This window comes from Bos indicus, chromosome 21 (assembly GCF_029378745.1).
Source record: "Bos indicus isolate NIAB-ARS_2022 breed Sahiwal x Tharparkar chromosome 21, NIAB-ARS_B.indTharparkar_mat_pri_1.0, whole genome shotgun sequence".
NCBI lineage: Eukaryota > Metazoa > Chordata > Mammalia > Artiodactyla > Bovidae > Bos > Bos indicus.
Genome location: NC_091780.1, coordinates 61,322,703 through 61,350,629, shown reverse-complemented (window position 1 = coordinate 61,350,629; position 27,927 = coordinate 61,322,703). Strand labels below are relative to the sequence as shown.

General features: G+C 45.0%; 1 protein-coding gene across 1 annotated transcript in view; it reads right to left on the bottom strand.

The window, feature by feature from the left end:
• Nucleotides 1-27,927, bottom strand: part of AK7 (adenylate kinase 7) — a 68,015-nt gene extending 40,088 nt beyond the window's left edge. Inside the window, exons 1-4 of the mRNA XM_019983944.2 lie at nt 27,772-27,927; nt 19,919-20,107; nt 12,253-12,361; nt 3,350-3,444 (exon numbers count right to left, since the gene is read on the bottom strand). Coding sequence (XP_019839503.2) covers nt 3,350-3,444; nt 12,253-12,361; nt 19,919-20,107; nt 27,772-27,876 — 498 coding nt within the window. The 5' untranslated portion in view covers nt 27,877-27,927. The remainder of the gene's footprint in view (nt 1-3,349; nt 3,445-12,252; nt 12,362-19,918; nt 20,108-27,771) is intronic.

Genomic DNA, 27,927 nt, shown 5'->3' with positions numbered 1-27,927 from the left:
TAGATGTTTTTGGCTACAAATAACAAAAACTGGAACTCAAAATGTCCTCAAAAGTGCGAGGAGGCATTGTTTCCCATGAGTAACATCCCCAAATGGAGCGCCTCCAGGTGTCGTGCGATGGGCGTCTTCTCTGCCCTCTGGACACCTTTTTCAGCCTGTGGCCCTCAGGGTGTGGCCTTCCTCTTCAGGCACAGAAGATGTCAGCAGCAGTTTCAGGTGTCAGAGCCAGGCACGACAGCATCCCCAGAGGGACGAAGGCTGCATCTTGCTTAAGTCTCCCTTCGTTAGGGATGAGCCCTTCCCTGAGGAGCCTGGACTCAGCTGACTTCCTGGGCTCAGAGCTAGACGGCATCTCCCAGGCTTCCTTGCAGTTGGGTGTGGCCACATGACTGGATAGAACTGGAGTTGGAACAACAGACCGGTACAAAATGAGAAAGGAGTATGTCAAGGCTGTATATATTGTCACCCTGCTTATTTACCTTATATGCAGAGCACATCATGAGAAATGCCGGGCTGGGTGAAGCTCAAGCTGTAATCAAGACTGCCGGGAGAAGTATCAACAACCTCAGATATGTAGATAATACCACTCAAATGGCAGAAAGCAAAGAGAAACTAAAGACCCTCTTGATGAAGGTGAAAGAGGAGATTGATAAAGCTGACTTAAAACTCAACATACAAAAAACTAAGATCATGGCATCTGGTCCCATCACTTCATGGCCAATAGATGGAGAAAATGAGGAAACAGCAGCAGATATTATTTTCTTGGGCTTGAAAATCACTGTGGACTGTGACTACAGCCACGAAATTAAAAGATGCTTACTCGGAAAAAAATCTATGACAAACCTAGACAGCATGTTGAAAAGCAGAGACAGCACTTAGCTGACAGGGGTCCATATAGTCAAAGACATGGTTTTTCCAGTAGTCATGTATGGATGTGAGAGTTGGAGCATAAAGAAGACTGAGAACTGAATGATTTATGCTTTCAAGTTGTGGTGCTAGAGAAGACTCTTGAGAGTCCCCTGGACGGCAAGGAGATCAAACAAGTCAATCCCAAAGGAAATCAGCTCTGAATAACCATTGGAAGGACTGATGCTGAAGCTCCAATACTTTGGCCACCTGATGCAAAGAGCTGACTCACTGAAAAAGACCCTGATGCTGGGGAAGACTGAGGGAAAGAAGAGAAGGGGGCAACAGAGGATGAGATGGTTGGATGGCATCATCGACTCAGAGGACATGAGTTTGAGCAAACTCTAGGAGATGGTGAAGGACAGGGAGGCCACAGTCCATGGGGTCGCAAAGAGTCGGACATGACTGAGTGACTGAACAACAACAAAAAATCGTTTAAAAAGAAAAAAAAAACCATGGTGGGAGGATGAGAACATGCCAAAGGGACACAGAAGCTAACACTGGAGCCATTTCCCCATATTTTCTTTGGAGGAACCATCTCTTCCCCACTCTTGGCCTATTTAGTTCAGGAGGCTGATCATTCCTGCCTCTAGATGTAGGTACATGATCCCAGGTCTGGTCAATCAGAGTTCTCCATTCCCCCAGTCACAGTGACTGATTGATGGTTAGGCCTGTGACGTAAGACCTGGAAGAATGGCATATTCCAGAGCTGGGAAGGGATATGGCCTAAAGGGAGAAGAGAAGTAAGCTCTAGGGATATAAGCCTGGGAGCTCCTGGGGGCCAGAAGGAGTGGAGACCTTACCTGAGAATAAGCCTAGAGGAGAAAAGAAGCAATTGAAGGGAGAGAAAGAGTAGGTTAGTTCTGAGCACTGTTTAAGCCCCTAGATACAGCTGAACCTGAAGCCCATGGTCTGACTACCCAGTTATGAGTCAATAAACCCCTCTTTTGCTTAAGTCTGTATGAGTTTGTTAATAACTGAAGGAGTGAGGACAATCAATCAAGCCAGTGAAATGATCAGCCAGTCAAGTGACCAACGACTGTTTTGTAGCAGACGCTTTACTAGATACTCTGAGGGTTGGAACTCCAACAGGAATAAAGTGACAGGCCTGCTCCTTGAGGCGATGGCAACCAAGTGGAGGAGGTGAGTGAGATTCACAAGAAACGGACAGAAACCCTCCGGTTCCTGCCCTCGAGGACCTCTGTGTCCACTAAGGGAGAGAGAATTAAACAAATAAATGACCTCTGACAAATAAATGACCTCTGACGCAAGGAGTGTGATAAATGCGTAAATACTTCCTTGTTATAAATAAAGCATTCCACTGAGTCTAACACGTGCCTTTTTCCCTCCCCATTTTAACATCTCTAAGATTGGAATGTGTCCTGTCATCACTGGCTTATCACAACATGCTCAGCCAGGAAGCATCCGCCATGCCGTCCTCGTTGGAGCCCGGGTCACCTTGGGGTCGCCTTGAGCACATATCATCTTTATACTGACTTAGGTACTACGCATGTTGGTCTAATTGCCTTTTAGGATGTCTTTTCAAAGATTATAGTGTGATTCAGTACTGGGATGAAAAGGCAGTTCACAGGCACAGAGGCATGGAGACAAAGCAGCAAAATCTGATATCAGCGGACAAGTCTGATGATATCAGCTTTATAGGAAAGTGTGTGCTCAGTCGTGTCTGAGTCTTTGCAACTCCACAGACTGTAGCCTGCCAGGCTCCTCTGTCTATGGGATTTCCCAGGCAAGAATACTGGAGCAGGTTGCCATTTCCTCCTCCAGGGGATCTTCTCTACCCAGGGATCGAATCTGTGTCACCTGGGTCTCCTGCATTGGAAGACAGATTCTTGACCACTGCACCAGCCCAAGAATCAAACCCTTGCATTGGGAGTGTGGAGTCTTGGCCACTGGACCACCAGGGAAGCCCCTGAACTCTGAGTTTGAAGAAGTTTGGGGAATACTAGAACCACTGAATTTGCTTATATTTTTGCTTATATTTTGTATTTGCTTATATTTTCCCTTTTAATGTATGCATGGGAATATACACGATAAAAATATAGGTACAGGTTAAGTCTAAAAGAGCACGCTTTTAATACATTTAAAATAAAAAGTGATAAGGTTTGTTATAGTTGGACAGGCAGCATTTTCCTCTTCTTTCTCAGGGCCTTCTAAAACAACGTGGCTCCTTGGAATGGAGTGGCTTGGAGCCCATGAACTCTCAGTTCAGTCGCTCAGTCCTGTCCGACTGTTTGCAACCCCAGGCTAACATGCAGCACACCAGGCTTCCCTGTCCATGAACGCTGCGGAGTGCTTATTAAGGGGCAGAGTTCAGGAGCGTAAGCACATTGAAAACTGTAGAAAGCTCTTTCCACGGGCGGATTACAAGGTACGGAGGCAGCAATGCTGCACAGAAGAAAAGCTAGCGCACTACACTACTTACCGGGTCCAGGGGTTTGGACCGCGCCCAGGTCATCACCGTGGAGACCAAAATAAACACCTTCCGCTTTTCGAAATGGCTGGTTTCTTCATTCAGGGCTGCGGAGCCAAAAAGCGGAGTGGTTACTTGGATCCATGCAGAACGTGTTAAAATGCTGTGCACTTTTCATTACCAGTCTGACTTGAAGTGACTTCTCTTTCAAGCAGCGACTTAACACCAGGGGGCGCCCCCTCTGACGCCTCACTGCCCCTCCTAGTCTCTGCTCCCGGCCGCCTCCCTCCAGCCATCCGACTTCCTCAGCGCCCAGCTCACAGTCCAGCCCCTTCCTATTTTCTGGCCTGCAGCGGTGTGCTTCCACCTTTAGGAGGGCCCGAGATACTAGTAATTAAAGCTGACATGGTGGTGTTTTAGTCGCTTAGTTGATGTCCTACTCTTTGCGACCCCCATGGACTGTAGCCTGCCAGGCTCCTCTGTCCATGGGATTCTCCAGGCAAGAATACTGGAGTGGGCAGCCATTTCCTCCTCCAGGGGATCGTTCTGACCCAGGGATGGAACATGCGTCTCCTGCATTGCAGGCAGATTCTTTACTGACCGAGCCACCAGGGCATGAATGGCAACAATTCATGGGCTTTAGTAAATAATTCCTGGTGTCTCAAATGGTAAGAAATCTGCCTTCAAAGCAGGCGATTGGGTTCAATCCCTGGGTTGGGAAAATCCCCTGAAGGAGGGCATGGCAACCCACTCCAGTATTCTTGCCTGGAGAATTCCATGGACAGGGGAGCCGGGCAGGCTACAGTCCATGGGGCTGCAAAGAGTCAGACATGATTGAGCAACTAACACACACATGCACTGAATTCTTACCATCAGGAGGTAGATGCTAACAGCTCTGTTTTTATAGAAAAGGGAAGGGAAGCACACTTCCCATTTGCCCAGAGTCATGGAATGAAGCCGTGGGACAGAGTCCAGTTCTAGAAGCCTGGTTGTCTGGCCTGTGGTGCCCACTATGTCTCTTCTCGGGCTTCATGGAGAGTGGAGTGGGAGGCCTGAATCAGAAGGCTAGGCCTCTCTGTTTTTTAAAAATCTTGAAAAAAAATTTAAATATAGCTAACTTTCAATGTTATGCTAGCTTCAGATGTACAGCAAAGTGATTCAGTTGTATCCATCTATACCTATACAGCTTCCCTGGTGGCAAGTGGTAAAGAATCCAACTGCCAATGCAGGAGATGCAGGTTTGATCCCCTGGTTGGGAAGATCCCTGGGGAAGGAAACGGCAACCCACTCTAGTCTTGGTTGGGAAATCCCATGGACAGAGGAGCCTGGTGGGCTATTGTCCATGGGGTTACAAAGAGTTGGATACTCTTAGCAACTAAAAATAAAACAAAATCTATATCTATAAATTTTTTTTTTTCAGAATCTTTTCCATTATAGGTTATTATAAGACCGTGACTACGGAACCCTGTGCTATACAGTAGATCCTTGTTGTTCATCTAGTTTATATATAATAGTGTGTACATGTTATCCACCCCCCACCAACCCATAACCATAAGTTTCTTTTCTGTGTCTGTGAGTCTATTTCTACTTTGTAAATAAATTCATTTACATTTTTTAGGCTTTCATGTATAAGTGATATCTTGTGATATTTGTCTTTCTCTAACTTACTTCACTTAGTATGATATTCTCTAGGTCCATCATGTTGCTATAAATAGCATTATTTCAATCTTTTTTTTTTTAATGGGACCAGGCCCTCTCATGATTTCACATAAAGCAGTGCTATTCAGCTTAAGTCCTTGTGGAAAGAAGTAATTTTTCACCCCCCGAACTGTCCCTGGCTGGGGTAGAGCAGTCCATGAGTGGTGGCTAGGGGCTGTGGGTGGAAGGTTTTGGTAACACCTCAATGCTTGATTATGAACAATATGTAGACACTGGAATTTAGAATAGTGGTGGATTGGACCCATGAGTATTTGGTATCCAAAAGGTTTGTTATTTTCCAGGAGGGCTCTCCACACATTTAAGCATTGGAGTGGAGTGGAACTCACTGTCGTGTCTGACTTTTTGCAATCCATGGACTGTAGCCCACCAGGCTTCTCTGTCCATGGGATTTTCCAAGCAAGAATACCAGAGTGGGTGGCCATTTCCTCCTCCAGTGGATCTTCCCAAACCCAGGATCAAACTCAAGTCTCTTGAGTCTCCTGAACTGGCATGCAAATTCTTTACTGCTGAGCCACTGAAGAGTCCCCCATGAAAAGAATTGTGGTATCTAAGTTTGAGAACCTGGGGCAGGCGATAGATGGGTCCCTGGGGCAAAGAGTTGGAAATTTGTTCTCTGTGATCCGATGTTGTTGTTCAGTTGCTAAGTCATGTCTACTCTTTGCTACCCCATGAACTGCAGCACGCCAGGCTTCCCTGTCCTTCACTATCTCTCTGAGTTTGCTCAAACTCATGTCCATTGAGTCGGTGATGCCATCCAACCATCTCATCCTCTGTCACCCCCTTCTCCTCCTGCCCTCAATCTTTCCCACGATCAGGGTCTTTTTCCAATGAATTGGTTCTTTGCATCAGATGGTCAAAGTATTGGAGCTTCAGCATCAGTCCTTCCAATGAATATTCAGGGTTGATTTTCCAGTAGTCATGTATGGATGTGAGAGTTGGACTATAAAGAAAGCTGAGCACTGAAGAATTGATGCTTTTGAACTGTGGTGTTGGAGAAGACTCTTCAAAGTCCCTTGGACTGCAAGGAGATCCAACCAGTCCATTCTAAAGGAAATGTCCTGAATATTCATTGGAAGGACTGATGCTGAAGCTGAAACTTCAATACTTTGGCTACCTGATGCAAAGAACTGACTAATTTGAAAAGACCCTGATGCTGGGAAAGACTGAAGGCAGGAGGAGAAGGGGATGACAGAGGATGAGATGGTTGGATGGCATCACTGACTCAATGGATATGAGTTTGAGTAAACTCTGGGAGTTGGCGATGGACAGGGAGACCTGGCGTGCTGCAGTGCATGGGGTCTCAAAGAGTCGGACATGACTGAGCAACTGAACTGAACTGAACTGATTTCCTTTAGGACTGACTTGGTTTGATCTCGTTGTCCAAGTGCCTCTAGATAAGAGACCACCTATTTTTCTCATTCTTGAAGTCAGGAGACCTCCCTTAGTATGCACAGGATGCACAGAAAGGCTCCCTGGAGGTCAGAAAGGGAGGGGGCACCACACTGCAGTAAGTGATGCTCACTACCCATGAGCCTCTTTGGTGGATTCCATCTTGGCTGAGAGATGTGCACGAACACATGGTAGGATCCTGAGATACACCAAGTATGGACTCTGAATCTGGCGAATCAAAATGATTCCACTTGTGTCTATCCACACTTACTTGTACTCTTTCCTCCTAATAAGCATTTTACTTGTTTCACTACTCTCCATCTTCATGGGAATTCATTTCTGCAAAGCCAAGGGGCCAGGGCCTTGTCACTGACCCCTGGTCTAGTGGCTAGGACTAGATGCTCTCACCGCCTCGATTGACCTCAATCTCTGGCCGGGAACTGAAACCCCACTCCAAGCCTCTGCAGGCTGAGGCCACCCTATCAAACCTACCATGTTCCCGTGATGATTAGTGAGAGGGATCCTACAAGGTGCTGAGGCTCATCTGTTATAGCAGGAAGTCAGTGGTTAATGTCTAAAATTCATAATCAAAGGACATCAGTGCAGGCATTTTTGTGTGTGTGTATTAAAAGGAACAAGTGGGTTAAATGAGGTTCCTTTGGGGGAGTAAAGATGGGATGGGAAAGAAATGCACGAAATTTTTTTTTTCTTCTAAATCCTCCTGTGCTTTTTTAAATTTTTGAAATACGTCCAGGTTTTATAGCAGAAAAGAATTAAAATTTAAAGAAAACTCTGAGTATGTATTAAACAGAAAAAATCAATTTCCAAAGACCAGCACAAAATGAGAACTCAGTAAACATTAGGTCTGATTATTATTTTAGGTGGTGCAATTATACATCATCTGTCGATATTTGCAAAGGGACAAAATGTGGGGAGTAGGCAATTATAAAGCTCTGTTCTGAAATATGACACACTGCTCATGTTTTTGATTTGTATCTGAATGAAACTTAGGCCCACAGTGATAAATGAGAAATCAAACATTCTAAGCTCCTGAGGACTTCCGCAGAACCCAGAGAGAGTACTTTCCCATCATTATTTCTCTGAATATGGTACAGATATTCCTGAAGCTTCATTCCATTTCTTTGAACATAAGCCAAAATACAGTTTTTCTCTTTTCTTATTCAGGGGTTGGCAAGGTACTGCTTGTTTTTGTAAATAAAGTTTTGTTGAATGGAGCTTCCCTAGTGGCCCAGTGGATAAGATTCCGTGCTTCCAAAGCAGGAGGCCTGGGCTTGATCTTTGAACTAGATCCCCCATGCTGCAACTAAGACCTGGAGCAGCCAAATAAATAAATAAATATATATTTTTAAGTTTTATTGGAACCCGGTTCATTCATTTACTTTTTTGTCTATAGTTGCATTTGTGCTACAATGGCAGAGAAGTTGGCTTGAAAAGCCAGGAACCTGGCCTTTTACAGAAAAAGTCTGCTGACTCCTGGACTAATCTGCCAAAAATGAAGATATTGAAGTGTAAGTGATAGTCTTTCAGCTGTGTCCAACTCTTTGTGACCCATGGACTATATAGCCTGCCAGGCTTCTCTGTCCATGGAATTCTCCAGACAAGAATACTGGAGTGGGTAGCCATTTCTTCCTCCAGGGATCTTCCCAGCCCAGGGATAGAACCTGGGTCTCCTGCATTGCAGGAAGATTCGTTACAGTCTGAGCCACCAGGGAAGCACCTAACATAGAAGTAAAAAATACTGCAAAGCAAGGTGCTTGTGTCTTTTTCGCTGTCCTCCTGGTCTAGAATGACAATTCAAATAAGCTCAGTTGCTCTGGACTTAATAAGGATATGAATTACAAAGCACAAAATTGCTAAACATCACTTTGTTCCTTAGAGTTTATTACCTTTTTCAAAACATTTAAAACATGCAAGTGTTCTCTGCAACCCCTTCCCAACCCCTGCTATCAGGGAACATCTGTTGAACTGAATCGAATCCGCAGAGTTAGAAATAATTCCTCTTCTCCTAAAGTCACATCTATCTTGTGACACCTTTTGTATCAACATGCCATTCTCTGTCCTGCACAAAAGTTTCTCCTGAGTCCCTTAGCTCTCCCATGGGCCTACAAAAGTCTTGAGGTACCCCTTTTATTTGTCTTTGTATCTTCCCAATACATTCAATCCCACCTCCTTGAGCAGTGTCTGTAGAATGAATAAAGGTTAAATTTTGAATGTTAATGTTTCATTTCTTTAAATGATTAAAAATATTCTATTCTTTGAACACACAGACCAGTGGAATAGACTAGACAGCCCAGAAATAAACCCACACACTTATGGTCAGTCTTCGACAAAGGAGGCAAGAATACCCAATGGAGAAAAAGACAGTCTCTTCCATAAATGACACTAGGAAAACTGGACAGCTACATGTAAAAGAATGAACTCAGAACACTCCCTAACATCATATGTAAAAATTAACTCAAAATGGATTAAATACCTAACTGTAATACTGGAAACCATAAAACTCCTAAAGGAAAACATAGGCAGAACACTTTTTGACATAAATTATAGCAGTATTTTTTTTTGATCTGTCTCCTAAAGCAAAGCAAATAAAAGAAAAATAAACAAATGGGACCTAATTAAAATTAAAAGCTTTTGCACAGCCACTAACAAACTGAAAAGCCAATGTACTAATGGGGAGAAACTATTTGCAAATGTAAAAGCAATAAGGGGTTAATGTCCAACATATATAAACAGCTCATTCAACTCAACATCAAAAAAACCAACAACACAATTTTTAAAATGTGCAGAAGTGGACAGATATTTTTCCAAAGAGGAAATGCAGATGACCAACAAACACATGAATAGATGCTCAGCATCGCTAATCACTAAGGAAACGCAAATCAAAACCACAGTAAGATATCACCTCACATGCGTTAGAATGGCTGTGATCCAAAAGACAGCAAGTAACAAGTTCGGGCGAGGATGTGGAGAAAAGGGAACCCTTGCCCACTATTGCCAGCAATGTGCACTGGTGCAGCTGCTGTGGAAAACAGTGTGGAAGTTTCCCAAAAAACTAAAAATAGAACTATCATATGACCCAACAGTTCCACTCTTGGGTCTATATCTGAAAAAACAAAAACACTAATTCAAAAAGATACATGTACCCCCTGTTCACAGCAGCATTATTTACAATAGCCAAGATATGGAAGCAATCTAAAGTCCTTCAACAGATGAAGGGATAAAGAAGAATTCATATAGATAGATATATATTTGTCTGTGTGTACATTGGAATACTGCTGCTGCTGCTGCTGCTAAGTCGCTTCAGTCGTGTCCGACTCTGTGTGACCCCATAGACGGCAGCCCACCAGGCTCCCCCGTCCCTGGGGTTCTCCAGGCAAGAACACTGGAGTGGGTTGCCATTTCCTTCTCCAATGCATGAAAGGGAAAAGTGAAAGTGAAGTCGCTCAGTCATGTCCGACTCCTAGCGACCCCATGGACTGCAGCCCACCAGGCTCCTCCGTCCATGGGATTCTCCAGGCAAGAGTACTGGAGTGGGGTGCCATTGCCTTCTCCGACATTGGAATACTACTCAACTATAAAAAAGAATGACATTTTGCCATTTGTAACAACATGGATAGACTTACTATGCTGAGTAAAATGAGTCAGACAGAGCAGGACAAATACTGTCTAATATCACTTATATGTGGGATCTAAAAAATACACAAACTAGTGAATATAACAAAAAGGAAGGAGACTCACAGAACTAGAGAAAAAACTAGTGGTTACCAGTGGGGAAAGGGAAGAGGGAGGGGCTAGATAAGGGTAGGGAATTAAAAGGTACAAACTATTAGGTAAAGTCAAGGCTATGGTCTTCCCAGTGGTCACGTACGGTTGTGAGAGCTGGACCATGAATAAGGTAGAGCACCAAAGCATTGACGCCTTCCAACTGTGGTGTTGGAGAAGACTCCTGAAAGTCCCTTAGTCAGCAAGGAGATCAAACCAGTCAATATTAAGGGAAGTCAATCCTGAATTCTCATTGGAAGGATTGATGCTGAACCTGAAGCTCCAGTATTTTCGTCATCTGATGTGAGCAGCTGACTCATTGGAGAAGTCCCTGATGCTGGGAAAGATTGAAGGCAGAAGGAGAAGAGGGCGTCAGAGGATGAGATGGCTGGATGGCATCATCGATGTAATGGACATGAACTTGAACAGATTTCAGGAGATGGTAAGGGACAGGGAGGCCTGGTGTGCTGCAGTCCATGGGGTCACAAAGAGTCAGACACGACTAAGCAACTAAACAATAACATTAGGTATAAAATAAGCTATAAGGATATATTGTGCAACACAGGAAACACAGCCAACATTTTATAATAATGGCAAGTAGGGTATAACCTTCAAAAATTGTGACTCATAACATTATACACTTTTATAATATTGTACATCAATTTTGGGCTTCCCTGTAGCTCACAGTAAAGAATCCTGCAGTGCAGGTAACCTGGGTTCGATCCCTGGGTTGGAAAGATCCCCTGGAGAAGGAAATGGCAACCCACTCTAATATTCTTGCCTGGAAAATCTTGTGGACAGAGGAGTTTGTCGGGCTACAGTCCATAGGGTCACTAGAGTCGGATACAACTTAGTGACTAAACCACCACATCAACTATACTTCAATTTAAAAAATTCTCTCCTTCAGGAGTACCTGTTGCTAAATTAATTTAGCAAGGAAGCCATTAGACTGAGGTGGCCCTAGCACCTTAGCAGCCTCGATGAGCAAACCCAAACCTAAAGAAACTAATCACAAATAGTCGATAGACCCTCCCAAATAAGGGAAATGCTTTCGCTGCAGCCAATCAAATAATTGCATGCTTCTGGCTTTTCTCTTCCCTGGTCACCTAGATGGTAAAGAATCTGCCTGCGATGTGGGAGACCCAAGTTCGATCCCTGGGTCAGTTAGATCCCCTGGAGAAGGGAATTTCTTCTTGCCTAGAGAATTCCACAGAGGAGTCTGGCAGGCCACAGTCCATGGGGTCACAAAGAGTTGGACATGTTGCTGCTGCTGCTGCTAAGTCACTTCAGTCGTGTCCGACTCTGTGCAACCCCATAGACAGCAGCCCACCAGGCTCCCCCGTCCCTGGGATTCTCCAGGCAAGAACACTGGAGTGGGTTGCCGTTTCCTTCTCCAATGCATGAAAATGAAAAGTGAAAGTGAAGACACTCAGTTGTGTCCAACTCTTATCGACCCCATGGACCGCAGCCTACCAGGCTCCTCCATCCATGGGATTTTCCAGGCGAGAGTATTGGAGTGGGTTGCCATTGCCTTCTCCCAGTCAGACATGACTGAGCAACTAATACTTAAGCTGTAGCCAGTCAAATAATTGCCTTGCTTCTGAGTTTTCTCAGTCTTGCCCCTAGTTTCTGTTAGTGGATCTCCTAACCACTTGGAATTTGGTGCTGCCCAACATGAATAGATTCTTTTTTTTTTTTGTCTGCCTAGCCATGGGGATCTTAGGATTTGAACCCGGGCTCTTGGCAGTGAAAGCACACAGTCCTAACCACTGGACCTCCAGGGAATTCCCAGTATGAATTGATTCTTGCTCACATAAACTCTTAAATATTTTCATATGCCTCTGGGTATGTTGTAACATTATCCATAGGTATATCCACTAGTTTGATCTCACTTCCTGTTTTAGGTAAATTTCAGATCAGTTCTCCCCTGGTTCTAATTTGCCTGGTGTTCCTGGGATGGCTCTTTGGTAAGGTATATGGCATGAAAGTCCCGCCCCTGGAGATCAAGGGTGCATCTCACTGACCAGAGACTGCCCAGATGGCTTCCTCCGCTTGCTGGGGGTTCTCAGTGATGTTATAAATGATAACATCACATTCCAGCAGGCGCAAGAGAAGGTCTTCTTGAGAGATGCCCTGAAAAAGAAAGTTGACAGTAATTTGTTGCAAGAAGCAATGTCACCTTAATATTTAGATGGGAGTGACAATTTCCAGATGAGACATGCCGCCTGGATAGTCCCCCAAGAAGAAAAAATCACAGAAGGATTTTTTTTTTTTAATTTAAAATGAAATCTTGGCTCTCTTCTGTGTGTAGTTTTCAAATAACAAAGTTTATGAAAATAGCCGGGAACAGATGAATAAGAAAATTACATAAAGATCTTAGGTACTATTTCTGCCTTCTGTTTAAACCGTGATTCAGGAGGGAAGAATTAGAACACACTAGAAGAAAATGTGTGAAGCATTTAAAACAAACTCAATCTTTGAGGAAGTTTCTTTGAGCCGTTATAGATCATGAATGACTCAGAAGTGCTGGTAAGTGATTAATGTGGATTATTTCAGAATCCTCAAGGTGGAACAAACCTGGTCTCAAAATGTAAGGTGACTTATCACAGTTGACAGCTGGGAGTATTTAAAAAATACAGAATTTAAAAAAATTTACTTATTTTTGGCTGTGCTGGGTCTTTGTTGCTCTGTGGGTTTTCCTCTAGTTTGGAGAGCAGGGGCTAATCTCTAGTGGCCATGGGCAGGCTTCTCAATGCACAGGCTCTAGGGTGTGTGGGCTTTAGTAGTTGGGCTCCATGGGCTTAGTTGCTCCGTGGCATGTGGGATCTTCCCAGATCAGGGATCAAACCCGTGTCTCCTGCATTAACAGGTGGATTCTTTAACCACTGAGCCACCCGGGAAGCCCCACAATACAGAAACTTCTAATGTTAAAAAGAAAAATTTCTTATATGATATGAAAGTAACTTCGACGATCATTGTGTTTAACTAGTTATTCCCTGCTGTGTGGTGCCAGCAGATTTTGGGAGTACTGTACTGAGGGTGGGTATCAACCATAAAAGGACCAGGATTTGCACTGGCTGCTATTCCTCCTGTCTCAGGGGTCAGATATTCCTCCATAGATCCTTGATTGGTTGCATGAGAGCAGGACACTTTAGATCAAACTTGATCTCTTTACCACAACTTCTTCTGGAGAATCACAAGAGGGGAGATGCCTTTCATCAGAGGTTGTGTGTGTGTGTGTGTTCAGTCGCTAAGTTGTGTCTGACTCTTCGATCCCATGGACTGCAGCACAGTTAGGCTTGCCCGTCCTTCACTGCCTCTGGGAGTTTGCTCAAATTCATGTCCCTTGAGTTGGTGATGCTATCTAACCGTCTCATCCTCTGCTGCACCCCCCGACCCACCCCATCTCCTTTTGTCTTCAATCTTTCCCAGCATCAGGGTCTTTTCCAATGAGTCAGCTCTTCTCATCAAAGTATGGGAGCTTCAGCTTTGGCATCAGTCCTTCTAATGAATATTCAGGGTTGATTTCCTTTAGGACTGACTGGTTTGATCTTCTTGCAGTCCAATGAACTCTCAAGAGTCTACTCCAGCGCCATAGTTGGAAAGCATTAGTTCTTTGGCGCTCAACCTTCTTTGTGGTCTAACTCTCACATCCATACATGACTACTGGAAAAACCATAGCTCTGATTAGATGGACCTTTGTTGGCAAAGTGATGTCTTGCTTTTTAATACACTGTCTAGGTTTCTCACATTCTTGTTAAATTCAACAGCAACATCCTAGCTTCTGGTGGTTCCCTGGCAATATTTGGTGTTCCCTGGCTTATAGAAACATCACCCACATCTTTACCTTCATCTTTACATGAAATTCTTCCTATACTCTGTCCAAATTTCCCCTTTTTTATAAGGACACTGAGCATACTGGATTAGAGACCCACCCAAATGACCTCCTTCTAACTCGATTTCTTCTGTAAAGACCCTATGTTCAAATAAGGTCTCCTCTGGAGGTCCTGGGGGATTAGGACTTCACATATTTTGGACAGGATTCAGCCCATAATATCATCCATTTGATTTCTTTTCTGGACTGAATGTGCAAGAGAGAAGATACTCTGAAAATCCTGATTCAAACATGGATTTTTGGAACTCCCTGGCTGGCCAGTGGTTAGCACTTTGCACTTTCAGTGCTGAGGGCCTGGGTTCAATCCCTGGTCAGGGAACTAAGATCCCACAAGATGCACATTACAGTAAAAAAAACAAAAACAAAAACTTTTCTTAAAGAAACAAAGATGGATTTTCACCTTGTCAACAGCATGACATGATACACCACGGTCCTGGTACGCCTGGGACTTACGTACAGTCAGCAAGGACATAGTGAGAAAGATTGGGGGATGGGAAGAAATTGAAGCCACGTGTTCCTGACACAGTGTGTTCTAGATCTCTTCCAAGACAAAGAAGATGAAGCATCTGTGAGTCCATGAAAGCATGTGAGATGTGTCCAGAAGAAAACATGTACACCCGGTAAGTCACAGTTGGACTGATTTAAGCTGAAACAGGCATATTTTCAAGAGAATGGTCATCCTATCAGATATGTGCATTCATTTGTTCCCCCAATAAATAATTGTGAGCACTGATTTTGACCCTAAGGAGAAAGGCAAAAAATGATGTATGACTGTTGATAATACGGAGCATTGGGTGTGCGTGTGTTGTTGGCAAAATTTTGGCAAATAAGTATGGTCTAATGTGGACAAGGATGCAACTAAGCACGTGAAGCTTTTGTACAAAGTAGAAAAAGCTAACCTGCTCTTGGACAAATGATGTGCCGCCCACTCCAGGACACACTGCAGCCAGCAGAACACGGTTCAGCCCCTACTCACGGCCACAGCTGAACATCCTTGTGCAGTGGGCAGCCTGTGCATTCTTTCAGGGCAGCCCCCAGTGTAGAAAGGGCTATCATAGAGGTACATTTGAGCTCTGATGGACCAGCGAGTATGTGATTATGACTCATAGGGACTGACATTTGAGCTGGGCTGACAGGGTGAATACAAGCTCCCTGAGCAGAGCCTAGGAAGTTCACAGACTAGCAGGCCGTTTGCTGAGCCAGGAAGAAGCTCCTTTCACAACCTGGGCCAGCCTGCTATCTTCCATTCTCCACTCTGTCTCACCTTTTATGCCATACTTGCTTCTTCCCTTGGCTCCCCTAGAATCCAAGCTCTAGCTGTACTGATGCTTTCTGTTCCAAAGCACACCATACCCTCACCTAGGTGTCCCCTTACCTGCTTGGTAAGTTCTACTCAGCCCTGCAGGCTCAGCCTCAGTCCCAGCATTTCCAGCAGTCCCCAAACTCCAAAAAGGAGGGCCAACTGTGTTGGATCTCCAGATCAGAGGAGCTGGGATGGGTCTTGATCTGCGGGATGGGGAGAAGTTTGGAGCTCACTTGTCTGGCTCTCTAGATAAGACTGAAAACTCAAACTGACCTTTGCAGAGTGCTCTGGACACGGCTGTACGCATGCCTCAGTCATCAAGTCACCGTTCTGCCTGGAGCTGCTAGTTTAGATCGAAGAGTCCCTGCTAGTCTGTGAGCCCTGCAGTCATCTTTGGGCCTTTAAAGTACTCCAGGGACATCCCTGGCAGTCTAGGAGCTAAGACGCTGTGTACCAAGGCAGGGGGTGCCGGTTGGATCCGTGGTCAGAGAACTAAGATCCCGCTTGCAGTGTAGCAAGGCCAAAGAAAGAAAGGGCTCAATACTAATTCACTGAATCAAATTCAGGTATAAATAGAGATCAGTGGTGAGGACCTGAACCAATGCAATTAGCCAGGAGAATGGAAAGGAGACATTCTTTAGAGAGCTATTCAAGAGATGGGTTGAGGCCTCCCTTCCCTCAGCTGGGTTAAGCTTCTCGGTCTTTCCGGGGAAGCTAAGACCGCGTTAGAGTGAGACCGTCATTTCACCCTGCGCTAGCACCGTGCCTGGCACCTGGGCCTAGGGCTCGCCCTCACCACGGCCTCGGTCTTGGAGCCCATCAGCGTCTACTCGGCCCTCATCCTGCATGAGGATGAGGTGATGGCTGCAGAGGATAACAATGCCCTCATTAAAGCAGTCAGTGTAAATGTTGAGCCTTCTGGCCAGGCTTGTTCACAAAGGCTTCGGCCAATGTCAGCATCGGGAGCTTCATCTGCAATGATGGGGGCGGGGAGCGGTAGGGATGGCAGGGGGCAGGGCTGGTAGACCTGCCCCAGCAGGGGGTCCTGTCCCCCCACCCCCACCACTGTTGCCCCAGCTGAGGAGCAGAAAGCAGAAGCAAAGAAGAATCTGAAGAGTCTGATGATAACATGGGCCTTGGTCTTTTTGACTAAGCCTCTTTGGTAATACGTCCAATAAAAAGCTGAGCTCTTAAAAATTAGAGAGAGCTGGGTTGAGGATCTCATGACCAAGAGGATATGAGATGCAGTGGTGCCAGCAAGGACGTCACCAGCCATCCGGCTCTACAAGGATGAGGTCATTAGCTATTGCGCTTGCTGACCTCCAACACCCCTGAACGGAAATCAGCGGGGAGGTCAGGAAGGAGGCATCTCGTGCTCAGGGAAAAACCAACAGAACAGGCCTTCAGAGAGATAAGTATTTTCAGGAGAAATTTTTATGACCCCATTATCTTGCATGTTCTAATACCTAGAAAAGCACCGAAATCAGTAATGGAGACATCTGCTCCTCCTGACTAGCAGCGACATTTTACTGAGATGTGTTAATTGCACATACTTAATTGCATGTGTTTAATTGCACTTACTCCCCCTTCACTCAAATCACATACATACTGCTTTGACTGTGTGGATCACAACAAACTGGAAAATGTTTCAAGAGATGAGAATACCAGACCACCTGACCTGCCTCCTGAGAAACGTGTGCAGGTCAAGAAGCAACAGTTGGAGCCAGACATGGAAAAACAGACTGGTTCAGAATTGGGAAAGGAGTACGTCAAGGCTGTATGTTGTCAGCCCTGCTTATTTCACTTACATGCGGAGTTAAATAAGCCACCTTAATGCCACCTACATCTTTGGAGCAGGTCCTCAGAGCTCTCTGTGTGTTTCTCAGGTTATAGTCATCAGTAAACCCCAAATAAAACTGAACTCACAGCTCTCACACTCTGAGTAGTATTTTTTTTTTCCCAGTTAATAGTAGGGAGGCAGAAGCCCATAGCAATACCAGGCTCACAGCTGTGATGGGGGCAAGTGCATGATGAATGGTATAAAGGACACTTGGTTGTCTACAAACATCCATTCCCTCTTCCTCTTTCCCAACAGATCCCGAATTTTGTTAAACTACTCCCCTTCTCAGCCTGTGGGAAATTAACTTCATCCTCTAACTTCAAGTAAGGGCCTTACTGATTCCAGATAAGAGACTGGTTCAGGAACAGGCAAGTGACTCAACTGCAGACAGTGAGTGTGGGGTACTGCTGGAAAGTTCACCCTCCTTTCTATAAGAACTTCTGAAAGTTTTCTTCATCAGGGTGTGGCTGTGTAGGTGTGCAGAACCCTGGAATGCTGCAGCCTTGCTGCCAACCTGAGGAATGAAGTCACCCTCAGAGAAAGACAGAGCCGAGGAAAGGGCTGGAAAAGGGCTACCATCCCTGGATCACACCAGGCCTGAAGCAGGTTCTTCCTTGAGACCACCAGCCACATAAGCTAATGAATGTCCTTACTGAATAAGCCAGTTTACATCACCCCTTTCCCCACTATGACTCGCAACCCCAAATAGTCCAAAGAGATACAGACAGTGAGGCCCCTAACACAAAGCAGGGCAGAGTGGTTTTGTAGAGGAGTGTGAGAGACTTCGTTTTGGATATGATGATGTAAAAGTGCTGCCGGACATCTGGGGAGAGGCTACAAAGCAGTTGGATGTGTGCTCAGTCAGCAGGGCTGGGAAAGGATCAGAAAGGCACCGTCTTGAAGCTGAAGCTACAGGACTGGATAAGAGTTAGGAAGAATGCCTGTTAGGAGAGGGGAGGGAGCTCTGGAAAAAAACATTTAAAGAGAAGGAGCGGATGCACGTGGGCAGTCAGCCAGGTGCTGCTGCAGGGAAGTGGGGAAGAGAGACCATGGCCAGGATACGTCCTGTGAAGGGGTGCGGGCTGGAGAGTGCAGGAGTGAGGCCTGTGAGGGTGCTGAGCCCTCTCCCAAGCCCAGTGGTGGCAGGGCCAGGGGCAGAGAAGAGGCAGGAGGTGTGTGTGTGTGTGTTTCCCAGTGGGAAGATGTCAGCATATGTGGAGTAGAAAGAAAGAAGTGGCAAGTGAAGACACAGAAGAGGGCTTCCCTGGTGGTCCAGGGCTTCAGACTCTGCTTTGCAATGCAAGGGACACCGGTCAGATCCCTGGGCAGGAAGAGCCCACATGCCCCGGGGCAACACAGTCTGTGCATCATGGCTACCGAGCCAGCACTCTAGAGCCCAAGAGTCGCAACTACTCAGCCTGCACACCCAGAGCCTGTGCTCTGCGACAAGAGAAGCCACTGCAAGGAGAAGCCTGAGCAACTAGAGAGTAGGCCCCCACTCGCTGCAACTAGAGAAAGCCTGTGCTCAGCAAGGAAGACTCACCACGGCCAAAAATAAAACAAATCAACCTTTAAAAAAAAGAAAGAGCCAGAGAGGGTGAAAAGGGGTTAAGTGGTGAAGTTCCCAAAGTTGGTGGGAGGGGATGCATTCATTCAGTTATGAGTACTTATTAAGGGCCAGTGCTGTCTGTCACCATTCACGGATACACATGAGAATAAACGGGGTGCTATGTCCACATTCAAGGAACAGATAGTCACAGTCAGTGTAATCAATAGACAATAGACACATAACAATAGACACATAATAACAATGGGGTGTAAAAAGTGTAAAAGGATCTAGACAGGCAAAGAGCTCAGAATCTATACTAGGAGTGGGGAATCATGAAGGGCTTCCTGGAAGAGACAACATTCTGTGTTAAAGCATGAAGGATATATAGGGAGGGAAGTGGGAAGCCTATTCCAGGGCTCAGAATGTGCAAAGCTGTCCCTTAGGATCTGGAGAATGGCAGGCAGGGTGATGGGAGAGGTTAGCCTGGGAGGGCTGCCCTCCCTGGAGGTACTTAAATGTCTCAGGATGAGGGTTGTATAGACTCTGTTTTTTAAAGGCAGCATTACTTCTCAATAAGACAGCAATGTAATGGTATGTTGCTCTCCAGTGGCTTATTACCAAAGGAGGTGTCTTTCAAAATAACACCCTTCATGGTCCAGAGTCATGTTAGGGTGAGGCAGGGCAGAATGCATTTTAAACACAGGATAGAGAATTTTATGAGTCTGAAAGTTCAAGTGAGATCCACACCTTCTAACCTTCTAAGAATATCTCATTTATATCATTTAAGATTTTTGCTGCTTTTTCTTGGAGGGGATGGGGGGAAGGGGGTGCTCCCTGCAGCTTGCCAGCCCAGGAATGGAAGCTGTGCCTCCTGCAGAGGAAGCTCAGAGCTTCCTGGACCACCAGGAAGTCCCTGTAGGCAAACCTTTGAAGTGGAGAGATGAGAGGTGTTAGCCTCCATCACAGGGAGACCTGCTCCCTCCCAGCTTTCCCACGGTCTCATTGGCAGGAGAGAGGAGGTGAGAAGCAAACACATTGGCAGGGCATTTGAGCAGAGGGTGGTGCTTTCCTTTGTCCCCTCTTAGCAGCCCCCCTGGACTTACACAGTAGGTCTCCACAGCAAACTCGGGTCGGGGGATGTCCAGCTTGGAAACTGTGCCCACGATCTGGAACGTGCCTTCCTTCAGTTTGGCCATGGAGGCTTCTGGCATCGCTGATTTATTTTCATCGTCCTCTTCCTCCTCCTCTGTAATTTCTTCAAGTGAAGCCCCGACAACACAGTTAGAAAGAAACTGCAACAAAGAGAAATTTCCTGAACACTAAGAACAGCTCAGAATGGAACCAGAATGAATGATGATTCTAAAAGCTGACCTTTATTGAAGGCTTGATAGTGGTTCCACTTGTACAAAGCCAGAGCTTTTGACACTGGTATCTCACTGAAACTGGTTTAATTCCCACAAGAATACAGTGAAACGGGTACTATATTATGAGTCCCCATTTTATAGGCAGGGAACTCAGGCTCAGAGAGCTTTAAGAGCTCATTAATGACATATTTAAAATTTTTTTAAAATTTATTTGACTGGGTTAGGATCTTCAGTTGCAGCATGCAGGATCTAGTTCCCTGACCAGGGATACACTCCAGGGAACCTGCATTGGGAGCACGGAGTCTTAACCACTGGCCCACCAGGAAAGTCCCTCATTAAGGACATTATCCTGCACTAGCAAAAGGCGGAGCTGGGCTAAATTCACCATGATGATTTTGTCTAACAGAAATGTAGACACGTGATGGGATCTGCTTAGGGAACTCAAATTTGCTAGTAGCCACATTAATAAAAATAAAAAGAAACAGGTGAATGTAGGTAATGCTTAAATTTTAAAAGAATTTAAGTATGTTTTAACTCAAGGTATCCAAGTTATTATCAGTTTAACATACCAATATAAACATTACTGAGATATTATATATTCTGTATTTCCCACAGTAAGTATTTGAGATTTGATGTGTATTTTACTCTTACAGCACAGATCCATTTAGACTAGACACGTGTAAACATCCAACAACCGCATGTGGCCAGTGGCTATGAATAATGAAAGAGAAGGAGGTTGGCAAAGTTTCTTTTCTTGTGTTTATAAAAGCTATCTTTGTGAGTGGTTTATGCAATGTTCATGAGTTTCATATATAAATAGAAGTAATTTTAATTTATAGATTAAACATATAATTCTTAGATTAAACATATGTAAATAATCATGATGATATTACTTCTTGGGAGTAAAAACATTACAAAACCAAATAAACAAAAAGTCCTTCCCCACTTATTTTGATTAAAAAAAACAAAAACAGTCCAAGTTAGTAGGCAAGATGTCAGGTTCAATCTCTTATTGGAATATATTTTCCCCAAATATGACATATATACTTTTGTTTACCTCTCAAACATGCAACTTCAATTTTATTATCCCATTTCACAGACGAGGAGACTGAGGCCCAGCAGTAAGCAATTTGCCCAAGATTGCATGGGGAAGGAGGGGGTATGCCAGATCTTCTGATACGATATTCTAAGTTGCACGGTTGCCACACGGCCCCTTTCCAGACTGGAGAAGGGGCTGGGGTGCATGGTCCAACTGAGGTCAGGAGACATGGTTTCCATGCCTTTTTTTTTTTTTTTTAATGCTTTATATTTCTACTCCCATGTTGCTTAGTGCCGACAATGCAATTACTTGTAATTTGAGAAATTCAAGTCCTGCTTTGTTTAGGAATAACCAGAAAATTCTGTTATTGATCAGCTTTTGAAAAAATCTCTACAAACTAAAAGTTTTATTATAAAAATATGCTGTTGTAAAAAATAATCAGTGATCAAAATGGGGTAAAGTAAAAGGTTAAATTCTCTTCCCTCCCTCCCTCCCTCCCTCCTAATTTCAATCATGTCACCTCTATTTTTAAGTACTCCAGTGACTATCATTGTATTTAGAACATAAACTAAATTCCTGACAAAAGCCCCACAAGTTGTCAGTCTTTATGCTTGACTTTGCTTCACTGGGGCTTCCCTGGTGGCTCAGCTGATAAAGAATCTGCCTGCAATGTGGGAGACCTGGGTTCAATCCCTGGGTTGGGAAGATCCCCTGGAGAAGGGAAAGGCTACCCACTCCAGTATTCTGGCCTGGAGAATTCCGTGGACTGTATAGTCCATGGGGTCGCAAAGAGTGGGACACGACAGTGACTTTCACTTGCTTCATTGAGCTTCCCTGAGACTCAGTGGGTAAAGGATCTGCCTGCAATGCAGGAGACACAGGAGACCCTGGTTTGATCCCTGGGATGGGAAGATCCCCTGGAGGAGGAAATGGCAACCCACTCTAGTATTCTTGCCTGAAAAATCCCAAGGACAGAGGAGCCTGACAGGTGTAGGCCAAAGGGTCACAGAAGAGTTGGACGTGACTAAGCACACACACTTTGTGAATTCACACAGCAAATACTGATGAAGTGCTGGCTTTGTGTGAAGCACTGCTTAGTTGCTGGGCAGGGCCACCTTCTGACTTTCCTCCATAAAATATATTATTAATAAAAATGAAACTTTATGACTGTATTTTTATAAAGACACACAATCTTTGTTGCTAAATTTTAAATTTGCTTCCTTCCAATTTTTTTTTTTTTTTGCTTCCTTCCAAATTTAAGAGAAATTAAAACATTTTTATGGGCCCCAAAGTCCCATGGGTCCTGGACACGGTGACTGCTGTCCCCTGGGGCCCCTGATTCACTGCACCCTCGCCACTTTGACCTCTGCAACCTTTACTGTGCCCTGTGGGAGCTAGTTCCTCGGGCTGGACCTTCATTCTGTACATGTCAGATTAAATGTCACCTCTCAAGAGTGCCCTTCATGCAACTCTATTTAAAGCAGCCACCCTCTCCTCCCCAAGTCTACAATTTCTATTCTCTTTCCTGCAGAGTACTTAGTAGGGATTGAAATATCTTGTTTATGTTAAAAATTATTTATTGTCTATTTCCTTCCAGAGAGGAAGGAGCCTCAAGGGCAAAAACTTTGTTGGGTCTTATTAACTGTGAATGCCATTTAGTAGGATGTAATGAATAAATGCAGATGACAGCACCCTTGTGGCAGAAAGTGAAGAGGAACTCAAAAGCCTCTTGATGAAAGTGAAAGTGGAGAGTGAAAAAGTTGGCTTAAAGCTCAACATTCAGAAAACGAAGATCATGGCATCCGGTCCCATCACTTCATGGGAAATAGATGGGGAAACAGTGGAAACAGTGTCAGACTTTATTTTTTTGGGCTCCAAAATCACTGCAGATGGTGACTGCAGCCATGAAATTAAAAGACACTTACTCCTTGGAAGGAAAGTTATGACCAACCTAGATAGCACATTCAAAAGCAGAGACCTTACTTTGCAAACAAAGTTCCGTCTAGTCAAGGCTATGGTTTCTCCTGTGGTCATGTATGGATGTGAGAGTTGGACTGTGAAGAAAGCTGAGCGCTGAAGAATTGATGATTTTGAATTGTGGTGTTGGAGAAGACTCTTGAGAGTCCCTTGGACTGCAAGGAGATCTAACTAGTCCATTCTGAAGGAGATCAGCCCTGGGATTTCTTTGGAAGATCAGATCAGATCAGTCGCTCAGTCGTGTCTGACTCTTTTCGACCCCATGAATCGCAGCATGCCAGGCTTCCCTGTCCATCACCAACTTCCAGAGTTCACTGAGACTCACGTCCATCGAGTCAGTGATGCCACCCAGCCATCTCATCCTCTGTCGTCCCCTTCTCCTCCTGCACCCAATCCCTCCCAGCATCAGAGTCTTTTCCAATGAGTCAACTCATCGCATGAGGTGGCCAAAGTACTGGAGTTTCAGCTTTAGCATCATTCCTTCCAAAGGAAGGGCTGATCTCCTTCAGAATGGACTGGTGTCACCGTCTGCAGTGATTTTGGAGCCCCCAAAAATAAAGTCTGACACTGTTTCCCCATCTATTTGCCATGAAGTGATGGGACCGGATGCCATGATCTTCGTTTTCTGAATGTTGAGCTTTAAGTCAACTTTTTCACTCTCCTCTTTCACTTTCATCAAGAGGCTTTTGAGTTCCTCTTCCCTTTTGCCATAACGGTGGTGTCATCTGCATATCTGAGGTTATTGATATTTCTCCCGGCAATCTTGATTCCAGCTTGTGTTTCTTCCAGTCCAGGGTTTCTCATGATGTACTCTGCATATAAGTTAAATAAACAGGGTGACAATATGCAGCCTTGACGTACTCCTTTTCCTATTTGGAACCAGTCTGTTGTTCCATGTCCAGTTCTAACTGTTGCTTCCTGATCTGTATACAGATTTCTCAAGAGGCAGATCAGGTGGTCTGGTATTCCCATCTCTTTCAGAATTTTCCACAGTTTATTGTGATCCACACAGTCAAAGGCTTTGGCATAGTCAATAAAGCAGAAATAGATGTTTTTCTGGAACTCTCTTGCTTTTTCCATGATCCAGTGGATGTTGGCAATTTGATCTCTGGTTCCTCTGCCTTTTCTAAAACCAGCTTGAACATCAGGAAGTTCACAGTTCACATATTGCTGAAGCCTGGCTTGCAGAATTTTGAGCAGTACTTTACTGGCGTGTGAGATGAGTGCAATTGTGCAGTAGTTTGAGCATTCTTTGGCATTGTGTAAAAGTGCAGCACTTTTACAGCATCATCTTTCAGGATTTGGAATAGCTCAACTGGAATTCCATCACCTCCACTAGCTTTGTTCGTAGTGATGCTTTCTAAGGCCCACTTGACGTCACATTCCAGGATATCTGCTTCTAGGTCACCATCGTGATTATCTGGGTCGTGAAGATCTTTTTTGTACAGTTCTTCTGTGTATTCTTGCCATCTCTTCTTAATATCTTCTGCTTCTGTTAGGTCCATACCATTTCTGTCCTTTATCGAGCCCATCTTTGCATGAAATGTTCCTTTGGTATCTCTGATTTTCTTGAAGAGATCCCTAGTCTTTCCCATTCTGTTGTTTGCCTCTATTTCTTTGCATTGATCGCTGAGGAAGGCTTTCTTATCTCTCCTTGCTATTCTTTGAAACTCTGCATTCAGATGTTTATATCTTTCCTTTTCTCCTTTGCTTTTCGCTTCTCTTCTTTTCACAGCTATTTGTAAGGCCTCCCTAGACAGCCATTTTGCTTTTTTGCATTTCTTTTCCATGGGGATGGTCTTGCTCCCTGTCTCCTGTACAATGTCATGAACCTCATTCCATAGCTCATCAGGCACTCTATCTATCAGATCTAGGCCCTTAAATCTATTTCTCACTTCCACTGTCTAATCATAAGGGATTTGATTTAGGTCATACCTGAACGGTCTACTGGTTTTCCCTACTTTCTTCAATTTAAGTCTGAATTTGGCAATAAGGAGTTCATGGTCTGAGCCACAGTCAGCTCCTGGTTTTGTTTTTGCTGACTGTATAGAGCTTCTCCATCTTTGGCTGCAAAGAATATAATCAATCTGATTTCGGTGTTGACCATCTGGTGATGTCCATGTATAGAGTCCTCTCCTGTGTTGTTGGAAGAGGGTGTTTGTTATGACCAGTGCTTTTTCTTGGCAAAACTCTATTAGTCTTTGCCCTGCTTCATTCCGTATTCCAAGGCCAAATTTGCCTGTTACTCCAGGTATTTCTTGACTTCCTACTTTTGCATTCCAGTCCCCTATAATGAAAAGGACATCTTTTTTGGGTGTTCTAAAAGGTCTTGTAGGTCTTCATAGAACCGTTCAACTTCAGCTTCTTCAGCATTACTGGTTGGGGCATAGACTTGGATTACTGTGATATGGAATGGTTTGCCTTGGAAACGAACAGAGATCATTCTGTCATTTTTGAGATTGCATCCAAGTACTGCATTTCGGACTCTTCTGTTGACCATGATGGCTACTCCATTTCTTCTGAGGGATTCCTGCCAGCAGTAGTAGATATAATGGTCATCTGAGTTAAATTCACCCATTCCAGTCCATTTCAGTTCGCTGATTCCTAGAATGTCAACATTCACTCTTGCCATCTCTTGTTTGACCACTTCCAATTTGCCTTGATTCATGGACCTGACATTCCAGGTTCCTGTGCAATATTGCTCTTTACAGCATCGGACCTTGCTTCTATCACCAGTCATATCCACAGCTGGGTATTGTTTTTGCTTTGTCTCCATCCCTTCATTCTTTCTGGAGTTATTTCTCCACTGATCTCCAGTAGCATATTGGGCACCTACTGACCTGGGGAGTTTCTCTTTCAGTATCCTATCATTTTGCCTTTTCATACTGTTCATGGGGTTCTCAAGGCAAGAATACCGAAGTGGTTTGCCATTCCCTTCTCCAGTGGGCCACATTCTGTCAGATCTCTCCAGCATGACCGGCCCATCTTGGGTTGCCCCACGGGCATGGGTTAGTTTCATTGAGTTAGACAAGGCTGTGGTCCTAGTGTGATTAGATTGACTAGTTTTCTGTGAGTATGGTTTCAGTGTGTTTGCCCTCTGATGCCCTCTTGCAACACCTACTGTCTTACTTGGGTTTCTCTTACCTTGGGCATGGGGTATCTCTTCACAGCTGCTCCAGCAAAGCCCAGCCATCCCACGCTGAAGGTCAGGAAGGGTGGCGGTGAGGAGATACCCCTTGTTCTTTGGAAGGAATGATGCTATAGCTGAAACTCCAGTACTTTGGCCACCTCATGCAAAGAGTTGACTCATTGGAAAAGACTCTGATGCTGGGAGGGATTGGGGGCAGGAGGAGAAGGGGACAACAGAGGATGAGATGGCTGGATGGCATCACTGACTCGATGGACGTGAGTCTCAGTGAACTCCAGGAGTTGGTGATGGACAGGGAGGCCTGGCGTGCTGCAATTCATGGGGTCGCAAAGAGTCAGACACGGCTGAGCAACTCAACTGAACTGCACTGAATGAATAAATGAATCCCATGCACCAGAGGTGATAATAGTTAAATGTCCTGTGTATCCTTTGAGACATTTTCTGTATGTAGATTATCTATCTATCTATCTATCTTCTTTGGGCTTTCTAGGTAGCACAGTGGTAAAGATTGTGCCTGCCAATTGCTGGAGACCAGGGTCTGATCCCTGAATTGGGAAGATCTGCTACAATAGGAAATGGCAACCCACACCAGTATTCTTGCCTGGGAAATTCCATGGACAAAGGAGGCTGGCGGGCCCCAGTCCATGGAGAGCTGGCCACAACTGAGCACACGCACACACACACACACACACACACACACACACACACACACACACACACACTCATATACACATCTTCTCTATATTTGTATCTTTTTGAAAGATACAAATAATTTCATACTACCGGCTTCTCTGGTGGCTCAGTGGTAAAGCATCCGCCTGCCAATGCAGGAGAGGTAGGTCCCATTCCTGGATTGGGAAGATTCCCTGTAGAAGGAAATGGCAACCCACTCCAGTATTCTTGCGAGGGAAATCCCATGGACAGAGGAGCCTGGCGGGCTATACAGTCCATGGGGTCGCAAAAAAACTGGACACGACTTATCAACTGAACAACAAACACAACCCCTATCTTTTTGACGTTTTGTTACTGCATTTGGTTTTGAACTTTATCCGTCACTTTCCTGCTTGAGACTCCTCAGCGGGAGTGGAAAGAGAACCTGGTTAGAAGCCGGAGATCTGAGCCCCCAGCTCGCTAAGTAGTCTTGGGCAAGCCCCCAATTCCTTCTGAGCTTCAGTTTCCGCCCCTAAACAAGGGAGAAACCCGGACTGGACCGGCTGTCTCCAAAACCCTGGTCTTCCAGGTCGGGCGCTGGTCTAGCCTGGAGGCGGACTGGGGAGCCGGGACACTGCCTGTGTCCCGGACGATGGAGGGTCCCTTAGGGGAGACCCTGAAAAAGTCCGCGGCTAAGGTGCAACCGGGTTTGAGGGCCTGGAGCCGGGACTGGGGGAGCTGGGGTCTGGGGTTCGGCTTTGACCCACCGCCGCTTACCTTCCCGATGTTTCTGCTGCTGTATGAGTCCACCAGGTTTATAAACACCCTCTGGATCCGGATAGCTTTCTCCGCAGGGGCAGCACTTTCCTCTTCTTCAGCCATGGTGGGAGCCGCGCTGGTTGCTAAGAAGAAAGCGTCCCTTTGGTTGCCAAG